Source organism: Portunus trituberculatus, chromosome 48, assembly GCF_017591435.1.
Source record: "Portunus trituberculatus isolate SZX2019 chromosome 48, ASM1759143v1, whole genome shotgun sequence".
Classification (NCBI taxonomy): domain Eukaryota; kingdom Metazoa; phylum Arthropoda; class Malacostraca; order Decapoda; family Portunidae; genus Portunus; species Portunus trituberculatus.
This window is the reverse complement of record NC_059302.1, coordinates 4085260-4110924: the sequence shown is the minus strand read 5'-3', so window position 1 is coordinate 4110924 and position 25665 is coordinate 4085260. Positions and strand designations below refer to the sequence as shown.

The 25665-nt window shown below is 39.2% G+C and overlaps 2 protein-coding genes and 1 long non-coding RNA gene across 7 annotated transcripts in view; 2 read left to right on the top strand and 1 right to left on the bottom strand.

The window, feature by feature from the left end:
• Positions 1 to 22142, top strand: part of LOC123498510 (regulator of nonsense transcripts 2-like) — a 22791-nt gene extending 649 nt beyond the window's left edge. For 2 of the 4 annotated variants that reach the window (XM_045245677.1, XM_045245678.1), the window contains exons 2-25: positions 1794 to 1925; positions 2117 to 2298; positions 2450 to 2608; positions 3165 to 3395; positions 3640 to 3736; positions 4604 to 4746; positions 5106 to 5216; positions 5663 to 5837; positions 6097 to 6284; positions 6796 to 7106; positions 7365 to 7512; positions 8106 to 8287; positions 9271 to 9351; positions 9537 to 9693; positions 10730 to 10861; positions 11355 to 11513; positions 11740 to 11919; positions 12102 to 12296; positions 12724 to 12793; positions 12902 to 13068; positions 13448 to 13730; positions 16840 to 16988; positions 19178 to 19270; positions 21874 to 22142. In XM_045245677.1, coding sequence (XP_045101612.1) covers positions 1817 to 1925; positions 2117 to 2298; positions 2450 to 2608; positions 3165 to 3395; positions 3640 to 3736; positions 4604 to 4746; positions 5106 to 5216; positions 5663 to 5837; positions 6097 to 6284; positions 6796 to 7106; positions 7365 to 7512; positions 8106 to 8287; positions 9271 to 9351; positions 9537 to 9693; positions 10730 to 10861; positions 11355 to 11513; positions 11740 to 11919; positions 12102 to 12296; positions 12724 to 12793; positions 12902 to 13068; positions 13448 to 13730; positions 16840 to 16988; positions 19178 to 19270; positions 21874 to 21984 — 3813 coding nt within the window. In that variant the 5' untranslated portion in view covers positions 1794 to 1816 and the 3' untranslated portion in view covers positions 21985 to 22142. Of the gene's footprint in view, positions 1 to 951; positions 1605 to 1793; positions 1926 to 2116; positions 2299 to 2449; positions 2609 to 3164; positions 3396 to 3639; positions 3737 to 4603; positions 4747 to 5105; positions 5217 to 5662; positions 5838 to 6096; positions 6285 to 6795; positions 7107 to 7364; positions 7513 to 8105; positions 8288 to 9270; positions 9352 to 9536; positions 9694 to 10729; positions 10862 to 11354; positions 11514 to 11739; positions 11920 to 12101; positions 12297 to 12723; positions 12794 to 12901; positions 13069 to 13447; positions 13731 to 16839; positions 16989 to 19177; positions 19271 to 20229; positions 20420 to 21873 lie in introns of those variants that run through there. The other 2 variants (XM_045245679.1, XM_045245680.1) reach the window with 2 other exon arrangements.
• On the bottom strand, positions 20077 to 22915 carry LOC123498513. Its single transcript, XR_006672701.1, has 4 exons — positions 22824 to 22915; positions 22321 to 22550; positions 21854 to 21967; positions 20077 to 20426 (listed from the first exon to the last, which is right to left on the bottom strand). It is a non-coding gene; the product is annotated as an uncharacterized LOC123498513 (long non-coding RNA).
• On the top strand, positions 22803 to 25136 carry LOC123498511 (ribonuclease P protein subunit p29-like). Of its 2 annotated transcripts, none has more exons than XM_045245681.1 (3): positions 22803 to 22929; positions 23735 to 23901; positions 24281 to 25136. In XM_045245681.1, the coding sequence occupies exons 2-3, from the start codon at positions 23743 to 23745 to the stop codon at positions 24854 to 24856; spliced, it is 735 nt and encodes a 244-aa protein (XP_045101616.1). In that variant the 5' UTR covers positions 22803 to 22929; positions 23735 to 23742; the 3' UTR covers positions 24857 to 25136. The 2 variants fall into 2 exon arrangements, with proteins under 2 accessions (XP_045101616.1, XP_045101619.1); XM_045245684.1 differs by having other exon boundaries at positions 22820 to 22929; positions 23728 to 23901.
• The last annotated feature ends 529 nt before the right edge of the window (positions 25137 to 25665 follow it).

Genomic DNA, 25665 nt, shown 5'->3' with positions numbered 1-25665 from the left:
GAAACCGTCCCGCATGTTGCCCTCAATTCCCGTTTCCCCCTTTGCAGCTCCTCCACCCAGCTGATTTGACGTCACATAAAATGAGAAATATATGATATATAATTTTGTTCTTGTGCAGGTACCATACTCTTACTTCAAGATGAAACTAGGTATTTGTTTATAACGTTCTGGTAGTTTTTGACCTATTTTGAATGAACCTGTGCTTTGTTTCCGTCACAAATCGGTTGTTTTTATATTCCTTCCTCCTTCTTCCCCTGAAAGCACACGGTCAGTCCCCTTAGAAAGTACTGAAGTACTATCACTGCCACTGCTGGTCAGTGCTGGCCATGCCAACCTAAGGAAACTTATCTATTTGATCAAAACTAACCTAACATAACAACCCAGCTAATGTAACTTATTTGAGGTGACACACACCGTTGATACGTCTCTTTTGGAACAAATTAACTTTATCTAACCCAATTAAACTGATCTAACCAAAGCAAAGTAACCTAACCCAACTATCAATGCTAAGAAATTTATATGAAGTCATCATCTTATTTCTCTTTGTAAAATCTGGTGATACAATGGAAATAATTGAGGTGACACCCTGTCTGTTCTTTTACAGACATTCAAATCCAGTTGTTTCTCCACAAATCATTCTGATTGGCTTGATTTGTTAATTATTATTTTTATTGGTCAGTGGCTGCATACTCAAATAAAAAAGAAAAAAAAATGCTGTGACTGATTTCATGGTGCACAAATAATGTTACTATATGCACACATAAATTAACACACTTAATGGCATTCTTCAGTGCCTGTCATTCAGCCATCAGTCCATCACACATGTGGGTGTTGCAGCTTGTTGGCTCATTCCACCCAAAAATGGTAAATCTTTAAAAATTGTCAAAGTTATAAACAATTGGCTCAAATTACTGAGCCTAAGAAGCTTTGTATGATGAAAAGGTAAGAAAAACCATGTTGATTATAATGAAAGTTTAAAAATACTAGTTTACTTACTTAGCTTACTTAGTTGAATGTAAAAGGTGTTCCTTACAGTTGTGGAGGTCCACTGCTGCTGCCAGTCTGAGAGTCAATCTTTAGGAGTGCCATCTGGTCTGACACAGAGTTAGAGGCTTCCTTACAGGAAGCCATGTAAGCTGGGACTAGGGCTCATCTGGCAGTGTTTGTAGGATGTTGCCCATTTGTCTCGGGGGCCATGTTTAGAAAATCTCTGGTAGGGTTTGGGGCAGTTGAATTTGCAGTCCTTCCCACTGAAGCCATACTTGCAGAACCCTTGTTTGTAGAACCTGAATATTCAGAGTGGGCTTGTAATAGCTGGACAAGGATCATCCATTTGTTCCTCGGTGCTGGTTGATTTTAGATGATGTCTGCCTTAGTTCCCTCCTGTGGTACTTGTGAGTTCTGTGGAGACTCGACTTGGGGTGGATGTAGATGACAGGTATAAATCACAACCAGGAAGACCTACAGGGTCAGCAGAAGCAGCTGGGTGTAGTGGGCAACAGCATGTGGACGAAGGAGACAAGCAACTGCCATGTCTGGTCAGCTGCAAAGCAACACACATAGTGGTCTTGCTCCCTACACAGCCAGCCAGATCCAGGCATCAGGTCAGATGCTGTGGGCGGCAGCACCCAAAACATATACAGCACATTGGTGCTCTATCTTGCTGTGTCAAGCAACAACAATGTTCATGATTTAGCTCCACCTTTGTTCTTATTTAGCTGATTATAAGATATGCATATTTTTGTAACTTTTCTAAGAAATAAAAGAAATTATTATACTAATTAAACTTTCAGACTAAAAAGACATTTAATGTAACATGGAGGGAGGTAAAGCTGAGCGGAAGGGTGGCAAAAGCTGGAAGAAGGAAAGAGAGGAGAGGGAGAGGAAGAGAGTCACAAATAGAGGCCCAGGATCTTCTGTAAAAGGTGGTGTACTTTGTGACAAGCCTTAACATTTTTTTTTTTTCATTGAAATTGATGTGCTTCGTGACAAAAAATATTGCAAAAGAGATAGCATAGCTTTAATTGCATGGGGGGGGTGCAGAGATGAACTCATAATGAAGATGATAATAGTTTGAGAAACAAGTGAAACTCCAAATATTTATATCATATCCTAGATTCAGATGAAAAGAAGGAAGAACAAAGGAGGGAAGAGGAAGCCCAAAGACAAGAAGAAGCAAAGAGGAGGCTAGAGGAGGAAAAAAAGCAGAGAGAAGAGGCAGAGGCCAGAAGACGGAAGAAAAATGAAGAAGAAAAAAGACAAGAGGAAGAAGAGTTAAGAAAGAGAGAGGAAGATCATGTATGTAGAGAAAGTTTAGGAAAATCTAAGTTTGTTTTTCCTTCCATGCTGTTATACTATTATGCATCGTTCATTCTTATTAAATAGCCATAATTTTTTTGTTTTTATGACTATTTTGGAGATATAATTAAATGGTGAGTGATTGTTCCAGGCATTCCTCTTAGCATACATCCAAGAGACAGAGGAGCGGCTCAGCAAGAAGGCTGCACTGCGCACACAGAACCTGGCTGTGGCAAAGGATCGGCCTGAGCTCAACACTGCTCTGCTGGACTCAAGCTTGAAGAAGAACACAGCTTTCATAAAAAAACTTGTGAGCACAATGACAGATTCAATTTTTTTCCTTATCATTCTCTTAATAGAATATATAGAAGCTCTATTTCCTTGCTGTTTTCTTTTCTCTCTCCTTCACTTACATTAATATATATATATTACCTGTATTATTCTTACCTTCCCTTCTTCAATTCCCAACTCACATAGGCCATTTTGACTGTTTTCTTTGTACTTATTCCAGAGGTTTTCCAGCAAATTAGAAAAAATATACAAGTCTTTACCATGCTAAATGCTGCTACATGTACTGCACAGTCAATCTGTGGTTACTTTGCTTAGTTTTGCTGAGATCCTCTAATAGCTTCAGGAACGTCTTCACAATCTTCATTTGGTTTCCAACTCTGGGTTTGGGAATCACTGCTCCATATCATCTAAGCTTGTGTTCTTCTTCATGAACCCATCTATAGCCCTGCACTATCTCCATGACTTGTTCCAGAAGCTAATATTCCCAAAGCTTTTAGTTGTGTCTGGTCATCACTGTTTCTTGTGTGATATCTGCTGAAGGGTTATGCAGTACTGATGCTTGTTTTATATTACAGAAAAACTTAACAGAAAGTCAGCATGAATCACTTGTGAGAGACCTTCAAAGCCTCAACCTGACCAAGTATGTGAGTGAGGTGGCCCAAGCAGTAGTGGAAGCTAAGTTGAAGATGTCTGATATCAATACTGCAGTCCACATTTGCTCCCTGTTGCATCAGCGATACCATGACTTCTCCCCAACGCTCTTAGAGAACTGGCAAAAGGTTCTTGCCATTAAGAAAGATGAGAAGGTATTACAAGTTTGGCATTTGGTGTGTTTTAAGTGTGACTAAAGACTGATGTGATATCCTGAGTGGTAAATAGGTACAGTTAACATACAATGAATTTTAATTATTGAAAATTTTCAGCACCTATGAATTGTACCACTAGTTCTATTATTGTTGCATTATATGACATCCTAAGTGAAAAGACAGATGCTGAACTTTGCTTTACTAAGACATGTGAAGAAAATGAGTGTATGTGTTATCCCTTCAGAGTAGTAACATGAGTAAGCTGCGAGTGGACCTGAGACTTTATGCTGAGCTGATCACTGCTGGGATCTTTGCTCCCAAAGAAGGTCTTCCTCTCTTGGGTGAGTAACTTATCTTTCTGATGCCTTGCTCCATAGTAAGAAAGATCTTTACTTTTCCATATCCAGACATTTTACTTTTACAAGCGCTTGGATTCTACTAATGCATCTTTAATGCATGTACTCCATCATCCTGCCTATCCATCTTCTAAGTAGTCTTTCTCTTTTAGCAGCATCTTCAACCTTATATACTCATATGTACATTTTTTTTTTTTTTTTTTTTTTTTTATGAACTCTTCTCTCATGATTATCTCAATATGGCCATACCATCACATTGTTTTCCTTTGCATTTTTTCACCACTCCACAGTCCATGGGTGTTCATACCACTTTTCTCATGTGTACTGCTGCTGTCCACCTGCTTTTACAATTGTCTTTCTCAGATAGCTGCTTTCATGGTCTGCATTCATGACTGCTGTGCACTATTCCATGTCCAAGTTTCTGAGTCATTATTATGCCAACATTGGCAGAAGAATGCTATTCCTGAAACTTCACTTTGCATCCATAAACACATTTTTGCTTTTCATAGTTCTTGTAAGTGATGTTATAACATGATTGCTTCTGCCCTGAAGGGTTTAGAATTTATAGGTTTGATGTATATGAATTTCTTCAGTTGTTAATTCATTATCTTTGTTATTTGTTTATAAGTTTTGCATTTTAATTACAAACAAATGTTCCTTCCTTACCAGTACTTTGTTCATTGGCATTCAAGGTTGTAAACATCAGACTTAAAGAATTTGAAAAAAAAAAAATTATTTTGTTTAGGTAATTGAATAATTAATTTATGTTTTTACCCTGTGCTGTAGAAATAGATATTGCATATATAAATTTTTTTCCCACTTTGAGTTCTAACAGCCACACTGATCTTTCAGGCAATGTGCTCACCACCCTGGTCAGCCAAGACAAAGAGGAGCACCAGAATATCTCAGTGCTGTTGACTTTTTGCCGCCACTGTGGGGAAGATTACATGGGTCTGGTGTCTCGCCGCATTAGGACTCTTGCTGAAACTTTCAAGGTAAATATTTGGTAATATACTTTTTATTTTTTAGGCTTTTTTTTGTAACTCATAAAAGTCTTTTTAAGATGAAAATATGATATTTTTGACGAATGGAATCTGAATTGCCTTCATTTGTTGCATCAAGTTTTTGTTCTCACTTACTCTGCTTGATGCATTTTGATGTGAGTGTTCAGGGCAAGAAGTATAATTATACTCACATTTTTCATCTTAATTAGGCTAATACAGACTTGAGTATGTCTTATGAACACAATTAATTTCAGCTCACATCATGTCCTTAAACACATCACATTATATGTTCATAAAGTATTGTAACATAGTAATGTGCTTGCTTGATTTTTTTACATATGACTTTGCAGATGTCTGTTCCTAAGAGTGAATTTCTTCCTCGTGAGAGGCAGAAGAATGTGAGACAGTTGCTGAAAGACTACTTCACGTCCTTGACAAAGCACTTATTCCATGATTATAAGGTGAAAAAGATTACTATTTTTGGTAACATGAAATATGATTTACAGTTGTTCTTGAAAGGATTTGGGATATACATAAAGATCATTTAGTATTTTATGGAGATTGTATAATTTCATATTTCGTAAGGAAGGGATATGCAAGAATCAAGGTACACTTGCCACAAAATTTATTCAGATCTTTGCTTCTTTCTGCCATACAAAATTAAGTTTTGGGCCCATGTCTAGCTATGCTTTTGATGCCTTCTGAAGCAGACAACATTCAAGAACAGTATTTCACACTACTAGTGTGGTTAATTTTTTCATTTTTGCTATTCATAATCCATTATTTTTATTCATGTAGGTGTGCCCTGTAAATTTTAAAAGTTGTCTTCCAAAAATGAAGCAGTGACTATTGATAATGATAATGAGTTTCTTTGATGGGCTTCTGTTTCATGATGTATGTATCACAGGAGCTGCAGCAGGTGGAGCAGCACAACCGTCGGTTGCTGCAGACTCGAGGCGAACTGAGTCAGGAAAGACTTCAACTTGCAGAAAATCTTGCAGGAGGACTTTCTAAACTCCTAGCAAATGCACAACAAATGGCTGAACTTTTGGATGAACCTCTCCCTGAGCTTCCCCAAGACAGTGAGTAGTGGTGTCATGGCTAACTGATTGTCTCACTGATGTGACTCACTTTGTACTCACCAAGAAGATGTGACACTAAATGAAGGTCAAAATTTGTAGTATTGAGTTCTTTATTTGCTCACCTCTGAATGGCTAAAGCTTGGATACCTGTTTCCTGGATTAATTGTATTACATATCATAAACTTGATGAATTTATAGTACTGTTATAAGCATGCTTCTGTTCATGCATAAGTTCATAAGTCAAATATGTTATTTTCAGAGACTTCAGGGGATGAGCTGGGTCTTGGTGAGATGGGCCTGGGAGAAGGTGGTGAGATGCCTGATGGAGGCACTGTAACTCTATGGGAGGACGATGACATGAGGGCATTTTATGAGAATTTCCCCGAGTTAAAGGCTCTCATACCTTCAATTCTCTACAGTGATTCAGAGAAACCTACAACTACTCCAGTGAGAATATAGGAATTTTTTTTCAGATATTGATTGTCTTAATTTTTCTGTGAAGGAATGATATTGAGACAGGATGTTTCAAAACTTCCCATAAATTGTTGTTGGGTAACCTTCCTCACAAGTTGTGCTTTCTCACAAATTTTCCTTTTACAGTATAAACTCAACTGTAATATTAAAAGAAGCCTTGAGATATCTTAAAGATAAACATAAAGGCAAAATATTTCAGTACGTTGTGTTATATTTTATCAAAAATGTAGCAAAACCACATTTCTGAAATTTCTTCTTTCATATGGATTCTGTCCTTTCTCCAATTTATGTTGAGGTGTTCATTTATTGTTGTGGTTGATAAATTTTGCTTTTCATTGTGGTCATACAATTAGTGAATCTGCCTTTTTGTTTACCTAACTTGTGTGCAGTTTTTATTTATTTATTTATTTGTTTTATTTATTTATTTATTTATTTATTTATTATTATTTTTTTTTTTTATAAAATTCATTTTTTTCTATTTAAGGTTGAAGAGGCTCCTTCAGAGGTTGTTGGAGAAACTCTGGAAGAGGAGGAACTGGAAGCCATGGAGACAACAGAGGAGTGCAAAGAGGAAGAGGAAGAGGAAGAGGTTCTGCCTCCTGATCTGCCAGCTGAGGAGGAACAAGAAGAAAGTGGTGGTAGTGGAGGTGTAGGAGGCCAAGCGTCCAATAAAGTGTTGCTGGACGCTTTCATCAGTGCACTTCCTAACTGCATCAATCGGGACCTGATAGACAGTGCAGCTATGGAGTTTTGTCTCAGACTTAACACAAAGCCCAGCCGGAAAAAACTAGTTAGGTGAGCTGTAACTCCATGAGAAAGTTTATAGCATACCTTAATATTTGTTGATATCACCATCTCAAACACTTAGTTGCCTTCTGGGAAGAGTGGGGGAAAAATTTCTTTATATTTCTACTACTACTACTACTACTGTTACTCTCCCTCAGTGAGTTCATTTTATTGAGAAATCATTGTATTATAAGAGAAAAGTGTGTTTTGCATAGGAACATTACTAAAAGATATTACATCTTATGCATCTGGGTCTAATTTTTACAGAGCTCTGTTTCTAGTACCAAGGACACGATTGGACTTGCTTCCTTTTTATTCTCGACTAGTAGCAACCTTGCAGCCTCTTATGCCAGACCTGGCTACAGATTTGGTCAACATGCTTAAGCAGGACTTCAAATATCAAGTGCGGAAGAAGGTAAACCATAGAAAGATCTGTTCATTTAGATGCCTTAGATATTCTTCATTCATTAGATTGGCTTTATTATGGCAGTTCTATAGATAGATAGCGGAGTTGACAGTGTATTTTTTATATTGTTCTCTTAGTTTTGTCAGATCAGTTAATGTTAAAGTTCTAAGGCAAATTCTCTTATTATGTATTTGCTGCTGTAACATTGTATTTTCAGGCATGACAGAAAAATGGTGATGAATGAAAAGTTTGCCATGAAAGCCAGCCAACAAAATTACATGGGAGCACTGGACTTTTTTCTTTTTTATAGATCAATAAAGATATTAAGTAGATAGTATATCACTGCTCTCTATCACAAAATTATGAATATAAGTGAGGGTGTGGTTAGGAGACGAAGTTGTACGTTATTTTGCTTGTTGCTGTAATTTCTCTTTCACTGAACTTATTGTGAGTAATCATATACAAAACACATATGTATGTGTAATTCAACTTACTGTGCAGTTTTGCTTGCATGTGTATCATTCTAGAAGTAAAGATAAAGTTTAGGCTGCTTTTATAGTGATATGCATATTGTGTAACTCAACACTGTTCTGGATTCACAGGATCAGATCAACATAGAGTCAAAGATTAAAGTGGTTCGCTTCATTGGAGAATTGGTGAAGTTCCGTATATATCCTCGAAGTGAAGCTCTGACGTGCCTGAGATTGCTGCTGCAAGACTTCAACCACCACCACATTGAGATGGCTTGCAACCTCTTGGAAACCTGTGGGCGTTTCCTCTACAGGTTTGTCATTTTTGTGAACAGTAATCTGTTGAAATAAAATATGTCATCTAGTAGTATATCAGCTGTTGATACTATGTATAAGGCATGATTCACTTCATAGAGATGGTCTTGGTCTTCTCTTGTTCTGATTGTGGTGAGGTCACAGTTCTGGCCTATTCACATGTCAGGTTCCCTCTTGATTCATTCATTGTTCTGTCACTTTTCACAATTCATATTGGCAGTGATTGCCATGGCACAGGATGAAGGAAAAGGAGAAGAAAACTTGGAGAAGAAAGAATGTGTGGATTCATTCAATCTTGTAAGACAGGAAAAGTGAAGGGAAATTCCATACATTGCTTCCTCATGTTAATAATTTTTTTTTTTTATTTTTTATTTTATTATTATTTTTTTTAGAATAAACAATGGAACATTTGAGGAAGTACTATACTGCTGGGGCATACACACTGTTAGTTAGATTTTAGGTCTCCTCATAGTCCACCTCCACACTAATCAAGATAATTTTTGCATGATCATAAACAAAGTGATAGTGAGAGCAGAACATGCCTTTACTCTCACTGCCGGTGTGAATGCTTCCAATGAATTGCATGAAATGATTTTTGACTAGGCTGTGATTGGAGCCCCAGTGGACCATGACTGTTCTGAATAGTGTGAATCTCCCCGAACTGGCAATATTCACTGACTTAATATATTAATTACCATACCATCAGATAATTATGCTTGTGAGATGTTTCTATCTTAGACTTATATTCTGAACTTTCATTAGGAATATTTCATGTCAGGGTTTCATGAGTAAGTTTTTGTCAGTGAGGATTCAGAATCTTTAAGCTATCACCAAAATTATGTAAACATCCGTGTGAATCCAGATAATTTCTGCGTGAGCATGTTAAAATGGTTGAAATATAGCACAAAAGCACTTGAGAAAAATAGACCTCAGTATTGAGGCTAACAGATGTGATGATTTTTGTTTTTATTTTATGCTACAGAAATGCAGATTCTCACCATCGCACAAAAATATACTTAGAGCAGATGATGCGAAAGAAGACTGTCAAGGCCTTCGATCCAAGGTAATTATTCACTTTATACTGCCTTCCTCATAATGCTCTTTCTTTTTTCTTTGGATATTTAAATTTCTTTTCTGTTTTATCTTTAAGAGTTGTATTATGTTTGTAGATCTGAATCCATCTTCATTCAATAGTCATTCCAGTGATCTTTGAGGAACTGAATGGCTTGACAATTTTTATTCTTGCAGATATAATACTATGATAGAAAATGCCTATTTCTATGTCAACCCTCCTGATACTGGTCCAGATACAGCAAAAAAGGAACGACCACCAATGCACCAGTATATTCGCAAGCTTTTGTATAATGATCTCTCAAAGACCAACACTGAAAAGATTTTGCGGCAGGTGAGTGTTTGAGAGCTTACATGTACTCCTGCATCTCTCTCTCTGTTATGAAATATTTGATCTGTATTAATACATGTCATTCTTGTTTACCTAATGATGGTTCCCAATGGTGTGGGATTTTTACCATCTTCTCTAAGAACAAATGTTTAATGTAATTTCATATACCGTATTTTACGGCTTACAAGACGCACTTTTTTTCCTAAAAAATATCCTGAAAAATATTAGTGCGTCTTCCAAGATGAATGTTGTATTGTAAGGCAACACCCAACCTCAAGTGAGCTTGGACACTTGACCGATAGCGACCTGAATTTCTATGCTGAGTCATTACATTATGATGTTAGCTTAAGTACTATTTAATCCAGCCTTTTATATGATGTAAACTCAGTACTTAGCTGTTACAAGTATTTCCAATACCATAATCCTTCCTGAAGCCTACTCGGCATGTGGAGAAAACGGGCCGCTCCCTCATCTCATAGCAACACACACACATACACACGAACGCACGCACATGCCAAGTGCCTTTATACCTTTATTAATAGAACATCCCAATGGCTTACTCATTCAAGCAAGAGTCAAAACTCCACTTGTGAATTATACTCACATTGATAAAGCCTGTAAAGTACGATTGCAAAATAAAATAAATATGAACAGCATTCCGTAATGTAAACAATACATCCAGTACTTGCCGTCGCCCGCCACTAAAACAAGAAGAGATGGACTGCTTCACGGTGTGTACGTATTTACCTATGGCATTTTTATTTACATAGTTGTAAATTTGTGGTGAGTGCTCTGGCAAAATTTGTAATGAGTGGTGAAACAATAGTGTCTTGCAGACTCCTTGCTTCTTATGTTTTTGTGTTCAGTGGTCAGGTATGTGGTGAATGTGTTCTTGTATGAGGATGACTTTTTTTTTCTTAGAAATTTCTTTCAAATATTAGGGTGCGTCTTCCAAGATGCAGCATCTTGCAAGCCGTAAAATACAGTAGTGGAGCTCCTTATCATTTATCGATTCATTAAAAAATATTCTTAATTTCAGATGCGCAAAATGCATTGGGAAGATCAAGCCACGTCTAGGTATATCATCAAGTGCTTGACGGCTGTGTGGAATGCAAAGTACTACAACATTCGATGTATTGCAAACCTGGTGGCTGGACTGATCTCTCATCACGTTAGTATGATTTGTATGACTGATGCAGAAAAGTCATTGTTATATTAATATTTCTACTACTAAAAATGATCCCAGTAGTTTGTGGCTTTTGAAAATAAGAAAAATCTCCAGTTTCTATAAATGTAATTTATTCAAATTTTGTCCTGCACCGGCTACATACCTATACTGTATGTACACTTCAGAAGAAGATTTGTTAGTAATTCGATATGAATCACATAGCAATCGGAAAATTTTTTTTTAGATTAGAAAATATTTCTAAGTAAGATAGATCAAAGGAAAAAAGAGAAAGGGAATATAATTGAATGAATTATCTCACAAAAAAAAAGAGAAAGGAAATAGAATTGAACGAATTATCTCACAAATTCATTCTTATGGCAGTAATTTCTGGAATGTTATAACCAACCTGTTGCATCATAATTATTTGGATGTTTGTCATCTGGGTGTTGAATATTTAAGACTTCTTACACAAAGCTCCATTATGGTGTTTGACCAGGACTGGGTTGGACCAGCTGTAGTGGATGGCGTATTGGAGGACATCCGAATTGGCTTGGAGATCAACCACCCAAAGTTCAACCAGCGACAGGTAGCTTCAGTCAAGTATCTTGGTGAGCTGTACAACTACCGTGTGATTGAGAGCACCATCATCTTCAAGGTATATTGTATTCATAACATGTGCATGTTTTTTTTTCCTCTTTGTAGTACTTAGTGGTAGTACCACTGTTACCAAAACCACCACCATTTTTCTTTTCTTATTGCATGAAATTTTAAAGTTGTGTAAAAGTTTTCATTGAAGTTCTTTAGGAAATCATAGCATGCAAATATAACAGATCTTCAAAATAGTATAATATATTTTATTCTTTTGTTTTCTTTTTTTTCAGATGCTGTACTCATTCATTTCCTTTGGTGTGACATTTGACTCAACACTGGCATCAGAGTACGATCCTCCTGAACACCTCTTCCGCATCCGGCTGGTGTGCACGCTGCTGGAGACTTGTGGACAGTTCTTCAGCTCCGGCTCCAGCAAACGCCGCCTTGATTGCTTTTTGACATACTTCCAGGTGAACTTTGGGGATGATTAATTTATTCTCTCTCTCTCTCTCTCTCTCTCTCTCTCTCTCTCTCTCTCTCTCTCTCTCTCTCTCTCTCTCTGCAATAAATTGAGAGTTAAGCATGTGTTAAATTTTCCTTGGAAAAATATATTGCAATATCTTTCTTTCTAAGCCGAGACTTCCTTCCGCAGCATTACTACCAGTACAAGAGAAATCTGAGTGTGTGGACAAACGAAGAAGGTCAGGAGTTCCCGTGGCAGATTGAGCATCTAGTAAAGGACACTATAGCTGCTGTCCGGCCCAAACTGCAGCTGGCTACTAATCTTGAGGAAGCCCAGAAAGCAGTTCAGAACCTCAACAGTCAGATTGTGTCAAAGGCAATCGAGGTGAGATGTTTTTATCATTCATTTTGTTATTTATCACTATACTTTTTTTTGTAGTGCTTACATTCTGTGTATGGGGTGCTGTGGAACATTGAGACTGTGCATGTGATGAAAAGGGTCTTCATAATTTCGGAAAGTACTATTATAAAAGCATTAGGGTATATACATCAAAATCATTGTATTTTTATTTTCAAAAATTTCTGCTTTTCATTCTCATTAATGAAATAGATACGAGATTCATGGTGAAGCAATAAATTATTAACATATCAGACAAATGAGTATTGTGACTGATGTAGTAGAGTGAAGGGCAAGAAAATAGATGCATTGTAGTGAGATATGAAAGAAAAAAGGTATTGAATATTATTTAAGTGGTATGTAAACATATCTATAGTAAGATTAGTCATAACATTGGTGTACTTCTCTTTCATAGTTGGTTCCAAGTTTACGGCAGTATCTGGAGCCTGAAGACATGGACAGCTTGGAACCAATTGCAGAAGAGGGTGAGTAACATTAGTATTTTAGGAGCCAAGCTCCATACTTACTGTCATTAAACATTTGATGTCAGTCAGATAATTGCATGACTGTCTTTCTCATTGACACCATTACAGGCAGTGAAGAGCAAGTGCCAGGGCTGGAGGGTGACTTAATGGAGGACATGATGGAAGATGAAGAGGAATTTGAGGAGGTTGAAGGTGAATTGGACTGGAGTGAATCACATGGGGAGTCCCTCACTCCTTCTCAGCACAGCCAGCCTGGGCGAGGCACCATGGAGGAGGTATGTGGGTTGTACAACTTCCCTGGTAGCTACAGACTACCTTCGTGGTAAGGGAGATTGTCAAAGAGAGATGAACTACTCTTGAATGTCCAGTTGCTCACAGAATTCATGACGAGTGATTGCCTGATGACCTTTGCCAATCATGAGCTGCTCTTGGTGATTCAGCTGTTGAAGGCTGTGGGTAGTTTCATGCATAAAGTCACCTTGTATATAAATAACATTTTTGTTCAATTGGTTTTATAATTGTATTTTTCTGTAAGAGTCAAATCATGTATAATTGCATGTTATCTTAGAAGCCAAAATATAGTTTTGTGATACTAATTCTATAAATTATATAAAGTTTTTTTCATCCGTAAGTGATGATAATATATCATTCTAGGAAGAAGCAGGACTGACTGGAGAAGCAGAAGAAGAGTTGGGAGATGAGGAAGATGGAGGAAGAGAGGAAAGAGGAGCACAGTTAGAAGAGGAACAGCTTCTAGATGGTGATATGAATGTTAATATAAACCATGTAAAGTGTGAAGAAGACAACGACTTCATGTCAGCATTTGATCGCATGATGGCAGACAGCATCTTGGAACGTGCCTCAGCTGTGCCTCGGCCAGGCCAGTTAGATATATCTGTACCCGTCCACATTAGATCAACAGCAAAGAAAACTTACGGTGAGTGGTTTTGGTTTAAATGATTTTGGTTCAAATGATGTGTTATCCAATTTATTTCCAAGATACTTTGTTGATTTTTTATTTTTTACAAAAATTAAGATACCAAAAATATTTTATATCTAAGCAACAAATTCAAAAATATTCTTGGTATCTTAAAATTATTATTTGAAGAGTTATTGAATATAATTACAATGTGCATATATATCCCATGGGAGCTCCACGCAGCTGCGGCAGCATGCCCTCATGGCCATTACCGCTGGAATCAAATTGGTTGCAAGGACTCCAGACCACTGACTGCTCCACCCTGCAGATCTAGCTGGCCCTGGATCATGCCCATCACTGCCAGGGGGCCACTGTGTTGCTGCCCTCCTCATCTGCTAAATGCCCACAGATGTGATGCTGTGGTTGCTAAGGGTGGCACTTCTGCCTCACTAACACAGTTACCTACCACAGCTGCAGCCTACCAGTGGCATGGTGAGATGAGCTGCTGCAGTTGTGGCAGGCAGTTGTGTTATTGAGGCAGAGGTGCCACCCTTAGCAACCACAACAACATGTCTGTGGGCATGTGGCAGATGAGGAGGGGAACAGTCTCTGGGGAACACAGGAGGTAGTGCAGCAGTGGGTTGAGAGATATACCTCCTGACCCTGGGAGTCCAGCATCATATACTGCAGCAGCATGCTGTCTGCCCGGGGCTGCTATTGGGAGACATCGAGCGATTGATTTCCTCCTGCTGCTTCTGCCTTCACCTGCCACAGGCAAAGGCATGTGCTGGAAGACCTACAGCACCACAGTGGCTCCCTGGCAGTAGTGGGCATGCTGCAGGATGAAGTAGTTGGGAGTCCTCACGACTCACTCAATTCCACCAGTGATGGCCACAACCCACGTCCTGCCTCTGTCCAGGTCAACTGAGCCATCTGTGACAGCACTCATCAGGCTGAGCCCTTCCCAGCAGGCAGCTGCATGACAGAGAAGTCTGCTATGTGGAGGGTCCGTTGAGCAACTGATTCCCTCTTGTAGACAGTGTGACTGGTGAGCATGCTGGGTTGCCATATGCCTTGCTCTGTGAAGATAGCGACAGGTCTCCACTCTCACCACTCAGGGGCGGCAGGTGGGAGTTGAGGGCTGCTCATGCCACTGTCAGAAGAGTCTACAGGAGGGAATCAGTTGCTCAACGACTCTCCATGCAGCAGTCTTCTCTGTCACACAGCTGCCTGCTGGGAAGGCACACCACCAGCAAGCCCTTAAAGCCATGGCTCGGGTTGGTGGGTGGGCACCTGCTGCGCTCAGTACAAGTTAATGGCACTGAGGCATCTTTTATAGAGATTCCTGTGGCCTGAAAACTTGCCCCATTTGGCTCTCATGATGTCTCAGCAGGGGGATGGCAGAGTGGTAACTGCAGCTTGGGTTGGTGGGCATTCAGGTTGCCTGCCAGGAGATTGGTGTGGGAGGTGAAAATGAGAAGCTCTCTTGCTTTCAGCGGATGCTATTGTTTCCTGTACATGTTAATACAGTAGGAGCTGGAGGCCTTCCACCTGGAGCTTGAATGCCAGGACCTCCACGCTATCCCAGTGCTGTGCAGCTGCCAGTGCCCTCTGTGGTTGCAAGAAGAGTGTGGTGTGTGTAGCATGCCACCCACCATCTTTGGCAGCTGGATAGAGGGAACATAGTCTTGGGTTCCCCAGGTTCGGTGGAAGCTGGCAGCTGTACTCGGAGTTGGCAGCAGCTGTCTCCTGACAGAAGGGTACTTACTTCCAGCTGCATTGCCCATGTCTCCTCACTGATGATGATGGGCATGTCATGGAGGGAGTCACTGGGCCATGACTCATCTTGCTGTCATCAGTGCTGAGCCTGTGGCTGCAGGGGCACTTTTGTGTTGGTGCTTGTGTCCTAGTTGCAGGATCTGGCTCTGCTGTCCTGGGCTTAAGTGCTGGTTAAGAGGTTTAATTTCTTACCTTGCTGGTTGCTGGGTTCACCTGTGCATCCCCCTTCCTAATCTTGTACTGGCAGTGAGTAGGGGAGGGGACACTTGGGATAGGCCACCTGGATCCTTCTTCCAGCCTTGGCTTGGCATTCATAGGGACCTGTTGGTGGACCCATACTGGCCTCATGGACAAGGCTGACCCTGTGGTGGATGCTGGTGTTGTTCACCTTGATGCTTGCGGGTGAACCTCTACCACATCGAAGGGCAGGTTCAGTTGGGGTAGTGCTTCAGCACCACCCTTTGTCTCCTCTCATTCATTGGGGTCAAGAAGCACCTTGTTCCTGTCACTGGCGATACGGCATAGCAGTGCTGTAGTGTAGTCACCTTGAAGGTTGGGCCGCATCTTCATCCTTAGGTTGGGATATTCCATCTATAGGGGAGTGATGGTCAGGTAGGCTCTGCCATGGTTCCCTGTACTGCCCAGCTTGAACTTGGGCCTGGGAGTTTGCAAGTGGTGAACTCGGTTGCTTCTGGCAGTGGTCCATTCTCGCGCTGTCTCCTCATCATTGTCCTGCTGCTGTTCCTGCCCATTGTCACTCCTGACGGACAGCTCGAGTGATAGATTGCCCTCTATCAGGTTGGGGTGGAGGTTACAGACCACCCCTTTGGATGTGCACTCAGTACTGCTGTCCTTCAACTGGTCATTTGGCAGTGGTGTGGGTACCTTCTTCAGGTTGGAGGCCTTATCTGGGGTTGCTGATGGAGACCATGCTCTTGTCCTCTTTACCTGAACTGTCGCTATTCAGCTGTTCACCACCAACATTGTGAGGCACTAGAAAACAACCACATAGCACAACCAGTAGAAAGATGATGTGGGTCAGTAAGTGACCTGACCCCACTAAGTCAGTGGAGTTAAGGACCGCATGTCTGCTCACCTTGGTGGTCGTATTGTCAACTCCTGAAAGTTTCTTAGTTAAAATAAACTTTGTTCAATGGAAAAAAAAAAGCACACTGAAATGATAAGGCCATAATGAAAAGATGAAGAGTAAAGAATTTGTAGAGAAAGTGTATGCCTATGCGAGTGAAGTTGAAGATGTTGAGAGAAAGAAAGATAATATGTTGCTATCATCTTACCTCTGTATTCCCTACTTTGTGTTAATGGTTTATTTATTTTTTTTCTGGAGTAGATCAGTTGTTGAGTGAAGGTACAAAGGAAGAAGCCAAACCAGTTGTCAACTTTGTCTTCTTGACACGGTCAGGCAACAAGCAGCAGTACAATAGTGTAGAGATGCCAGTTGACTCTGAACTTGTCACCAAACTACGGACACGAGAAGAGGTATGTGACATCTTAAGTATAGGGAAAATTGTTCTTATTGATGAACTAGTAGTTTGATGTCTTCATTGGTTCATATTTAATGGTTCATATTTAATGTTCCTTAATGCCACTCATTAATCACCTTACCTTACTGAAGGGCCATTCATTCCCTTGCAGAAGTTGGCAACCATGGATTTGCCACATCAATCTCATCATTTGTAATAATATACATGCAGGTCTTCTTCCACCTCCTACTGTTCTTCCTGTTCCATTCATGTACTTTTTTCTTTGTCTGCCTCTTGCTCTGCTACCTGAGATTCTTCATGTTAAGCTAAGTCCTCTCTGCCTTTCCTCTTCTTATCACATGTCTGAAATTTCATTTGACTGCTTGAATCTTCACTATTAGTTCTTTTTCACTACCCATTCTTGTCAGCATTTCTTCACTTGATATTCTTTCTGTCCAAGATATTTTCAAGAGCCATCTCCAACACCACAGTTCAAATGCTTCCATCCTCTTCTCCATCTGTTTTATTTGACGTCCAGGCTTTTTCAGTTCCACATAGTAACACTGACCATACGTACGCATTGACTACCCTTCGTCTTGTATTTATTGATGTGTGTGTCTGTTGGTAATTACATTTTATCTTCTGAAATGCCTTTTTGGGTTCACATATTCTTCTTTTGATTTCCTCTGTACATCTTCCATTATGTAGCTTCTCAAGTAGCAAAGTCTTCTCACTTGTTTTAAAATTTTGTTGTTCACTGTTACATTGCTTCTTGAAACCTGTGTCTTCTTACTAATCACCATATCTTCCATCTTATCTGCATTGATTGTTAGACCTTTTGCTTCACTCGCTTCCATTACTGTTGTTATAATTTCATCTGCGTACCTTGTATCATTTGTTTTCTCCCAATAGTAAAACCTTCCTTTCCTTCAGTAGATCTCTCATTATCATCTTTCTGTATAAATAGAACAGATCTGAAAATAAAACACACCCCTGTCATATTCATCTCTTTATATCCATCCAGTCACTCAGTTCTTCTACTCTTACAGCCACTTTCAGGTACCTATAAAGTTTGGATACCATTCTAAAATCTTTTTCCTTCCATTCCTATTTCCTTTGATATGTCAATTAAATCTTCATGTTTAATTCTATCAAAAGCTCTCCCATAGTCTGTGAAGCAGAAAAATGTCTCTTTGCATCTCTATACTTCTTTCACTTAGGCCTTAGTATAAAAATTTTATTTCTTGTTCCTTTTTCTTCCATAAACTTGAATATTTCTTATATTATCTCTCTATCTTGCATCTTATTCTTTCTAGCTTTTCAATACTAAATCTATTGAGAGCCTGAAGCATCTCTGTTGCTACACCATCTTCACCCACTGCTTTTCATCCTTTCATCCTTCATCCACTTCATCTTTTGTCATTTATACTCCAAGCTCCAACTATTCTGGTCACTCATCCCAGAACAATTGTTGAATATACTCTTTCCATCTGTCCAGTACTTCCTGTTTTTTTTCTATTACCATCTTTCCATTCTTCTTCTTTATTACTTCCTCTGTGCATAGTCTTCTTTTTCCAGGAAGTTTCTTCACTTTCATAGATCTGAGCATCACTTTTCCAATTTGCATCTCAACACACTGTTTATTTATCCATCGTTCCTTAGCAGCAAAACATTCCTCTTTACTTCTTCTCTATTTCCCTTTATCTTAATGCATTTCTGTGCTTGAACTTCCATCTCTCTTTAATCAAATCCAAAATGTTGTCCATTATCAACTTCTATCTTGTTCTGTATTGTTTAAGATAGATTCTTAAAAAATCTGCTTTCCCTTGTTCATGAGATTTATGACAGGAATGTGGCAGGCCCATTGCTCACCCATACAGTGGCATATCATCACATAATGCAATTAGGCTCAGGGATGGGGAACTACTAACTTTGGCCAGCAGCCTCCCCTAGGAAAGGGGAAGATCAATTTAAAATCAAATTGCTTCCCTGTCAGAGAAGAGCTTCTGTGGAAGAGGAAACTTTTTCTCCCAAAAAAATAGATTATAAACTCCATGGAAGAATAAGGATGTTAAACAAACTTACAAGATAATCATGATTTTGATATTGTGAAGTAAAAAACTCAAATCAGCAGGGATTGAAGAAAAGTTGGATCCAGTTCAATAAGGTGATGATGAACAAATAGCATTGTTTGCATTTTCTCAGGCTGAGAGGGCTGAGAAGGAGAAGGTGAAGCGCATGACCTTGGAGATCAATGAACGACAAGAGGAGGAAGAAGCCGCGGAGATAATGCAACAGGTAATGAGCAGCTCAAGTCAAGACATGACTCATGATTGATTTTCCTTTTTTTTTTTTTTTTGCTTGCTTTGTGGTTAAAACTAGTTAATTTATGGTGAAATTGTTTTATGTTAATAGTAAAGCATGTTTTAAAGTGTTTGAGTAGTGTGTGTGTGTGGTTTCCTGTTGAATAGGATGGTTGGTTAAAAACTGACATGGGTGGTGTTGTAAGAGAGAGAAATGCTAAATTGTCAGATACATACTAATTTGAGTGTGGTGAATGCTTATGGGACGGAATTGGATCTGAAAGAGCTACTATTGGCTGCTGATATCATGCTAGTACTTAATTCAAAGACTAGAACAACTATGAACAAAGTTTGAAAGTGTGAAAGGAAAAAAATGAATGACAAGAAAGAATGATGGTATTGGGAGAAGTAAAGGGTAATTAATGTTGTCACTAGAAATGAAGGGGAAGATTAACTGATGGCCATATTACAACTTAGAGCAAGAACAGGAGGAAGAAAATATCATATGATGGAAGTGAGGTGTGTGAAGAGGAAACACTGGTTCCAATGAGAGTGGTCTAAGATTAACAAATGGGATGAATAGAATATGTGAGAGCACAGGGATTTCTCAAATTATGTGGGGGATACATTCCTAAAGGGATTGCCTAATGTGGAAATTGCATAAAAGTGAACATAAGTAAGCACTATATACATTCAATAATCATGTTCACTTTTATGCAATTTCCACATAGAATATATCATTAATATTATTTACCAATTATTGTAAACACCGGTATCTACAGGTGAATGAAGCAGAGTATGATACAATCATATTATATATACATACATTGCATCCATTGTTCAAAGAAATTGTGTGAATAATATAAAAAGTTTCGTTCATGCTGGCCATTAGCCAATAGTAGGCACCGATTTAGAGATGCCAAATCATAATCATTTCTTTGTATTGATTGACAGATATACAGTTGGACATCCATTGACACGTCATAAGAGATAAGCCTGGCAAACTGAGAAGGTTACCCAGGACCATCATTCTCATGATTAAATGAAAAATGTAATCTACCTACACACACATACTCACTTATTTGATTAGCTTCTTGTACTCTTAATTCTTCTTTCGAATCCTAAATTTTCTCCACGCACCAAGGATTTTTCTAGAACGGAGTTAAAGGTGCACATATTAAGTTTATATCTATTTAAATCTGTGGTATTTGATAGTTCATGTTCAAATCAAGTAAAACAATGGTATCTAAGCAAAATAGAATAGCTCCATTGTGGAATTACATGGAATATTATCAAAGGAATCCTGTGTGAGATAAGAGTAATCATTAGTTGAGCCGTACATCCATTCACACTCAGTGTCCATCACAGATCATTAAGTCTCCTAAGGACTGGGAGTCAGTACTCTGTATTCTATAATCATCCCAGCCAGTATTCTAAATGAATCCCAGAACACTACACCTTGCCCTGGTAACCATCAAGCAATGTGCTGGCCGTTCAGAGACTGGCATTCACGAGCTACACTCTACAGGTTCTGACAGTTCCGCCTACCCAAGGAACTAGTTCCTTGAATTCTTAGGTTATCAGTTCCTACCCACCACTCATGACAGAGCTTGAAGCACTGCATGAAGGGACAGTGTATTGATGGTACACATGGGGAACACCTGATGACACCTGGTGGCCGCATCACAGAACTGAACCAGCCACTGAATTTGATTTTCTTGACATCATGTTATTCTATGTAATCTTTGCAATATGAAAAATTGAATAGATTTTTTTTAACCTCGTGTTATTTGAAAATTGCGTATTCCAAACTCGCATGAATAAAGAAATCCCTGTAATAGGTGAGAAAGTGGCATCTTTGGAGCAAAGTAGAATGGATATGCAAGGTGGAAAATGTAAGATTAATGGAGGAGGGGGGGAAAGATACGATAAAGATTCAGCAATTTGCCCTTGTGATTAAAATGTAGATTACTGATTAACATGAAAGTAATAGAATTCCACAATGATGGTGAAAAAGGATGACAGCCTTTTCACCATCATTCATCATGCAGTATGATGGATATATTTAAAGAAGTGAAAGAGTGAGTGAGAGTCTGTCTCCAGTAGTCCTTACCCTGGCTATGAGTATCAGTTAGGTATAAGAATTACAAATCATCATAATAAATGACTGAGGAAAGTAACTACATATGAAGGGATCTTTAATCTTGTTTCAAAGCTGACCAAGCATAACACCAATTCATGACTCTGGTAACTTATATTCCAGTCATAGATACAAATTTCCAATGGTGTTTACTCTGCTTGTGAAAATCAGTTGTACAAGTGTTGAAAATAACTGTAGGTAGTAAACAGTCATTGAAAGCTTAATATAGCATTCAAATTTTAAGTATAAAGTTTGTAGTGTCACTATTGGCAGGAAACTGCACAATATCCTCACACTGGGCTGGGCCCAATTTGGGTCAGTGATATGATTATATGATTAAGTTTAAGATGGTTTCTTAAAGAGTTTTATGCATTTAGCATTCATGTAGTGGAGTGAAAAGTGAAGGTTAAATGAAACAGTCTATCTAGTTCGTATTACCTTACTTCATGTTGTTGCAGGCACAGCGTCCAGCTACTATGAACTTCAACCGAGACCGCCGACCAAAGTACCAACATCCAAAGGGAGCTCCTGATGCAGACCTTATATTTGGACCTAAGAAAATAAGATGAGGTGAACCAACAATCTTGAATATTTCATCATTGCCAAAGCTGGAAGTGTTTGGCTTGGTAATTAAAGCACTGTTTTATGTTGCTGCTTGCATTGTGTTGCAAGAACCAGCATATTGATCCTGTGATGACCTGATGATTAAATACATTTATAAAAATTGTGATGCAATATTATTCAAGCAAGATTCCTATTTGTAGTAATTTCATTAGTTGTAATCAATATTTTCTATAAGAAAAGTACTTACAGAGAAGTGTGAGAAAATGAATAGATTCTTACAACAAAGAAAGCTAATGAATGATGTAGGAAGGGGAGGGTTGCCTAAACATCAGACTACTTACTAATCAAGCAAGGGAAGCACATACTGGGGAGCACATCACCTCACTGTGTCCAAGCAGGGCCCTTCCCTCCCATAGCAAGTAACTTCAGACAGGAGAGTGACTTGCCATCCTTGGTCACTGCCACGCTAGGTTGTCCCTTGCTGTGACCACTTAATAGACAAGTTAGGTAACTTTTCCTCTTGAGAGCCATCACCCAAATCTCCTTCTCTCCAGGAGGATAACTGCATTATCTGTGAAAATTGTTTTCTTAGTATTGTTGATAGATACTTTACAGAGAAAAGACTTCGCATTATTGTTCATAGATACTTTACAGAGAAAAGACTGTTCACATTATTTTTTTTCTTTTTTAATTGAACTCTGCAGTTTGAAATAAAATAACTGATAAAAAAAAAAGGTGCTAAACATTTTAACTAAGTTTCCGATCAGATTAAACCATTTTCTCTAAAGTAACTGATAAAAAGAGCGAGGAGTGAGGGGAGAAGGTGCTCTGTTAGTCTGTTTACACTTCACAGCTGATCGGTGGAGGGCGGCGGGTGCTGAGTGCCGACCATCAACTATTACTGCTTTCTGGTGGTTGATCTGTGGACATAAACACGCCGGTACAAACAAGTTAGTAAAGATGGCCACGTGTTTGCTTTATAAAGGCATAAATTGTCAAACTGAGAGAAAAGAGGAAAAGAGGCTGTGATGTGAGATGCAGGCTGTAGGATAGGGTACTGTGATGTGCTGTGGTGAGAGATGCAGGCTGTAGGGTGTTGAGTGCTGTGATGAGAGATGCGGGCTGTAGGGTGGTGGGTGCTGTGTTGAGCAGTGGTGAAAGATGCAGGTTGTAGGGTATTGGGTGCTGTGCTGTGCTGTGCAGTTCTGTGGTGGGAGGAGTGCAGGCTGTAGGGTGGTAGGTGCTGTGCTGTGCTGTGCTGTGCTGTGGTATGATGGGAGATGCAGTTTATAAGGTGATGTTCTGTGTTGGTAGAGGTGCAGATTGTAGGGTGGTGTTTGCTGTGCTGCATTGGGGTGGGAGGGGTGACAGATGCTGTGCTGCTTTGGGGTGGTGGATGCTGTGCTGTGCTGTGATAGGAAGGGTGCAGGCTGTAGGGTGATAGGTGCTGTGTTGTGCTATGGTGGGGTGGTGGATGCTGTACTGTGCTGTGGTGGGAAGGGTGCAAGCTGTAAGGTGATGGGTGCTGTGCTGTGGTGGGGTGGTGAATGCTGTGCTGTGCTGTGCTGTGCTGTACTGTGCAGAGTGAGGAATGGTGATGAATGACCTCAGCTGTAATAACTGATGTAATGCTATTCAGTGGTTGTCCTTGCCTTTCTTTGGTCATTGCATGAATATACCAGTGACAAAATAGATCCATTCTGCTAATGCTACAAGATGTCCTTAAGGAGAGAATACATCTTTGACAGTTTTCAGGGGACAACATGGAAAAAAATCCTATCTACTATTCCTTACCTAACGTGGTCACTGAGAGGTCAGCCAGTATCATTGACCTCCCAGCCTCAAGTTCCGGTGCAAAAGACCTGAAAGAACTGGTGGAAACTTGGGTTCCAAAAGATGACAAAGATGAAGTGGAATCCGAGGTGAGACTTTGTATTGCTACTAGTATTTTGTATAGAGTTTGTACAGTCAAACAACATGAATAAAGAGAAAAACAAAACAAAAACAATGACATTTCACAATATAGAGTTAATTCATTTGCTCAATATTTTAGCTCAGTTTCCTTATACGTGTTACTTAATTGGTTATGAATTTTAAATTCTAGGAGTAATAATTGATTCTCCTGTTGAACCTCATCATTTAGGTGTATATTCTGCCATTCCTTGTTCCTCGTCATACTATTCTAAGTCAGGCAACATTGCATACCACCTAATTTCTTGCTATGAATTGATAAACATGCTGAAATGTTTTGAAATATGCAAGATGAGAGATTAAAGACATGCTTTTCATAACTTCTTACAGCTTAAAAAATATTTCCCACTGATGGAAAAGAAGTCAAGAGTGCGGCCACACAAGTCCCTCAAGAAGCCAAAGAAGCTGAAGCAACCTCCCCAACACAGAGGAAAGAAGCGCCTCACCAGTAAGCAGAGGCGAGATCTTGGTCTCCACCTTATTGACAAGACCAACAAGACCTTCGAGATGTTCCTTCCTATTCATGACCTGTGGAAGAGCTACGCCCAGGAGCTGCTCCATATCAGTCATTTCCTACAGAGTGGCTGGAATGGTGATAGCCGGGACACCAAGACTGAAACCATCCAAAACAGGGTCAGGAAGATGGATTACTTTGGTTGCTTCCTTCGAGTAACCCGGTCTCGGTGTTCAGAGTATGTGGGGATCCAAGGAATTGTCATCAGAGAAACCAAAAATACTCTTATAATGGTGTGCCCAGATGACAGTGTGAAAACCATCCCCAAGATGCATAGTGAGTTCAGCTTTGTGGTAGATGGTGTTGGTTTTTCTATCATAGGGAACCACTTGCACCAGAGACCAGCAGAGCGGGCCAAACACAATTTTAAGAAGCTGTGCCTGTGGCTGTGATGTACCAAGATTTGTTGTGCTGTGAGAACATTTTAAAAACATTGTACAAAATACATCAGTGGCTCGACTAAGTTGTTGGGATCTCTCAAAAACAAATGGACAAAAGTACTAAGATTAGTGTGAGCTGTGAATGGTAGCAAACATAATGCATATAGTATTTGCATTATCAACAAGTGTCAAATAATGTGTTCATGTAATGGGTATGTTATTCTTTAAAAGTGATGTGATGGATATTATGGATGCTTTTTCAAAGAAATTTCTAATAAATGATGAAACTTAATAATGACAATGACAATGCCCTTGTATGGTACATCCAGGGAATATGAGTTAGGCACACAAGTACCAGGCTCAGCTGGGCATGGATTTAGTTATGTCTTGTAGTCCTTGTGTTCACTATTCAGTTGATGAAGTCCAGCATTAAGTGGTTGCTCCTTGCTGATTTCATGCTATTGATCACAGTGGTGGCAGTCTTGGAGCAGCTGTTTGGTATTTTCTGCTTGTTGGTGGCCTTATTGCCATTCCAAAACCACTTTCCTCTGGCAAACACCTTAGCATATCCAGAGAACTTTTTGATAACTGATGCTCAAAAGACTTGAACAACCACCACATCATGGCCAGAGAGGTGGGAGGGAACAAACCTCTGGAAAAGCAGTTTTGTTGTATGCAAAGAGGAATGATGGAGGAACCGGTAAAAGGGAACAAAGATGCTGAAGGAAAAAAAATTATATAATATATATATATATATATATATATATATATATATATATATATATATATATATATATATATATATATTACACACACACACA

Coding starts and splice junctions, on each gene's coding strand:
- LOC123498511 (XM_045245681.1), top strand. CDS start 23,743: ATGGAAAAAAATCCTATCTACTATTCCTTACCTAACGTGGTCACTGAG. Junction 23,902..24,280: donor AAGATGAAGTGGAATCCGAG/GTGAGACTTTGT, acceptor AACTTCTTACAG/CTTAAAAAATATTTCCCACT.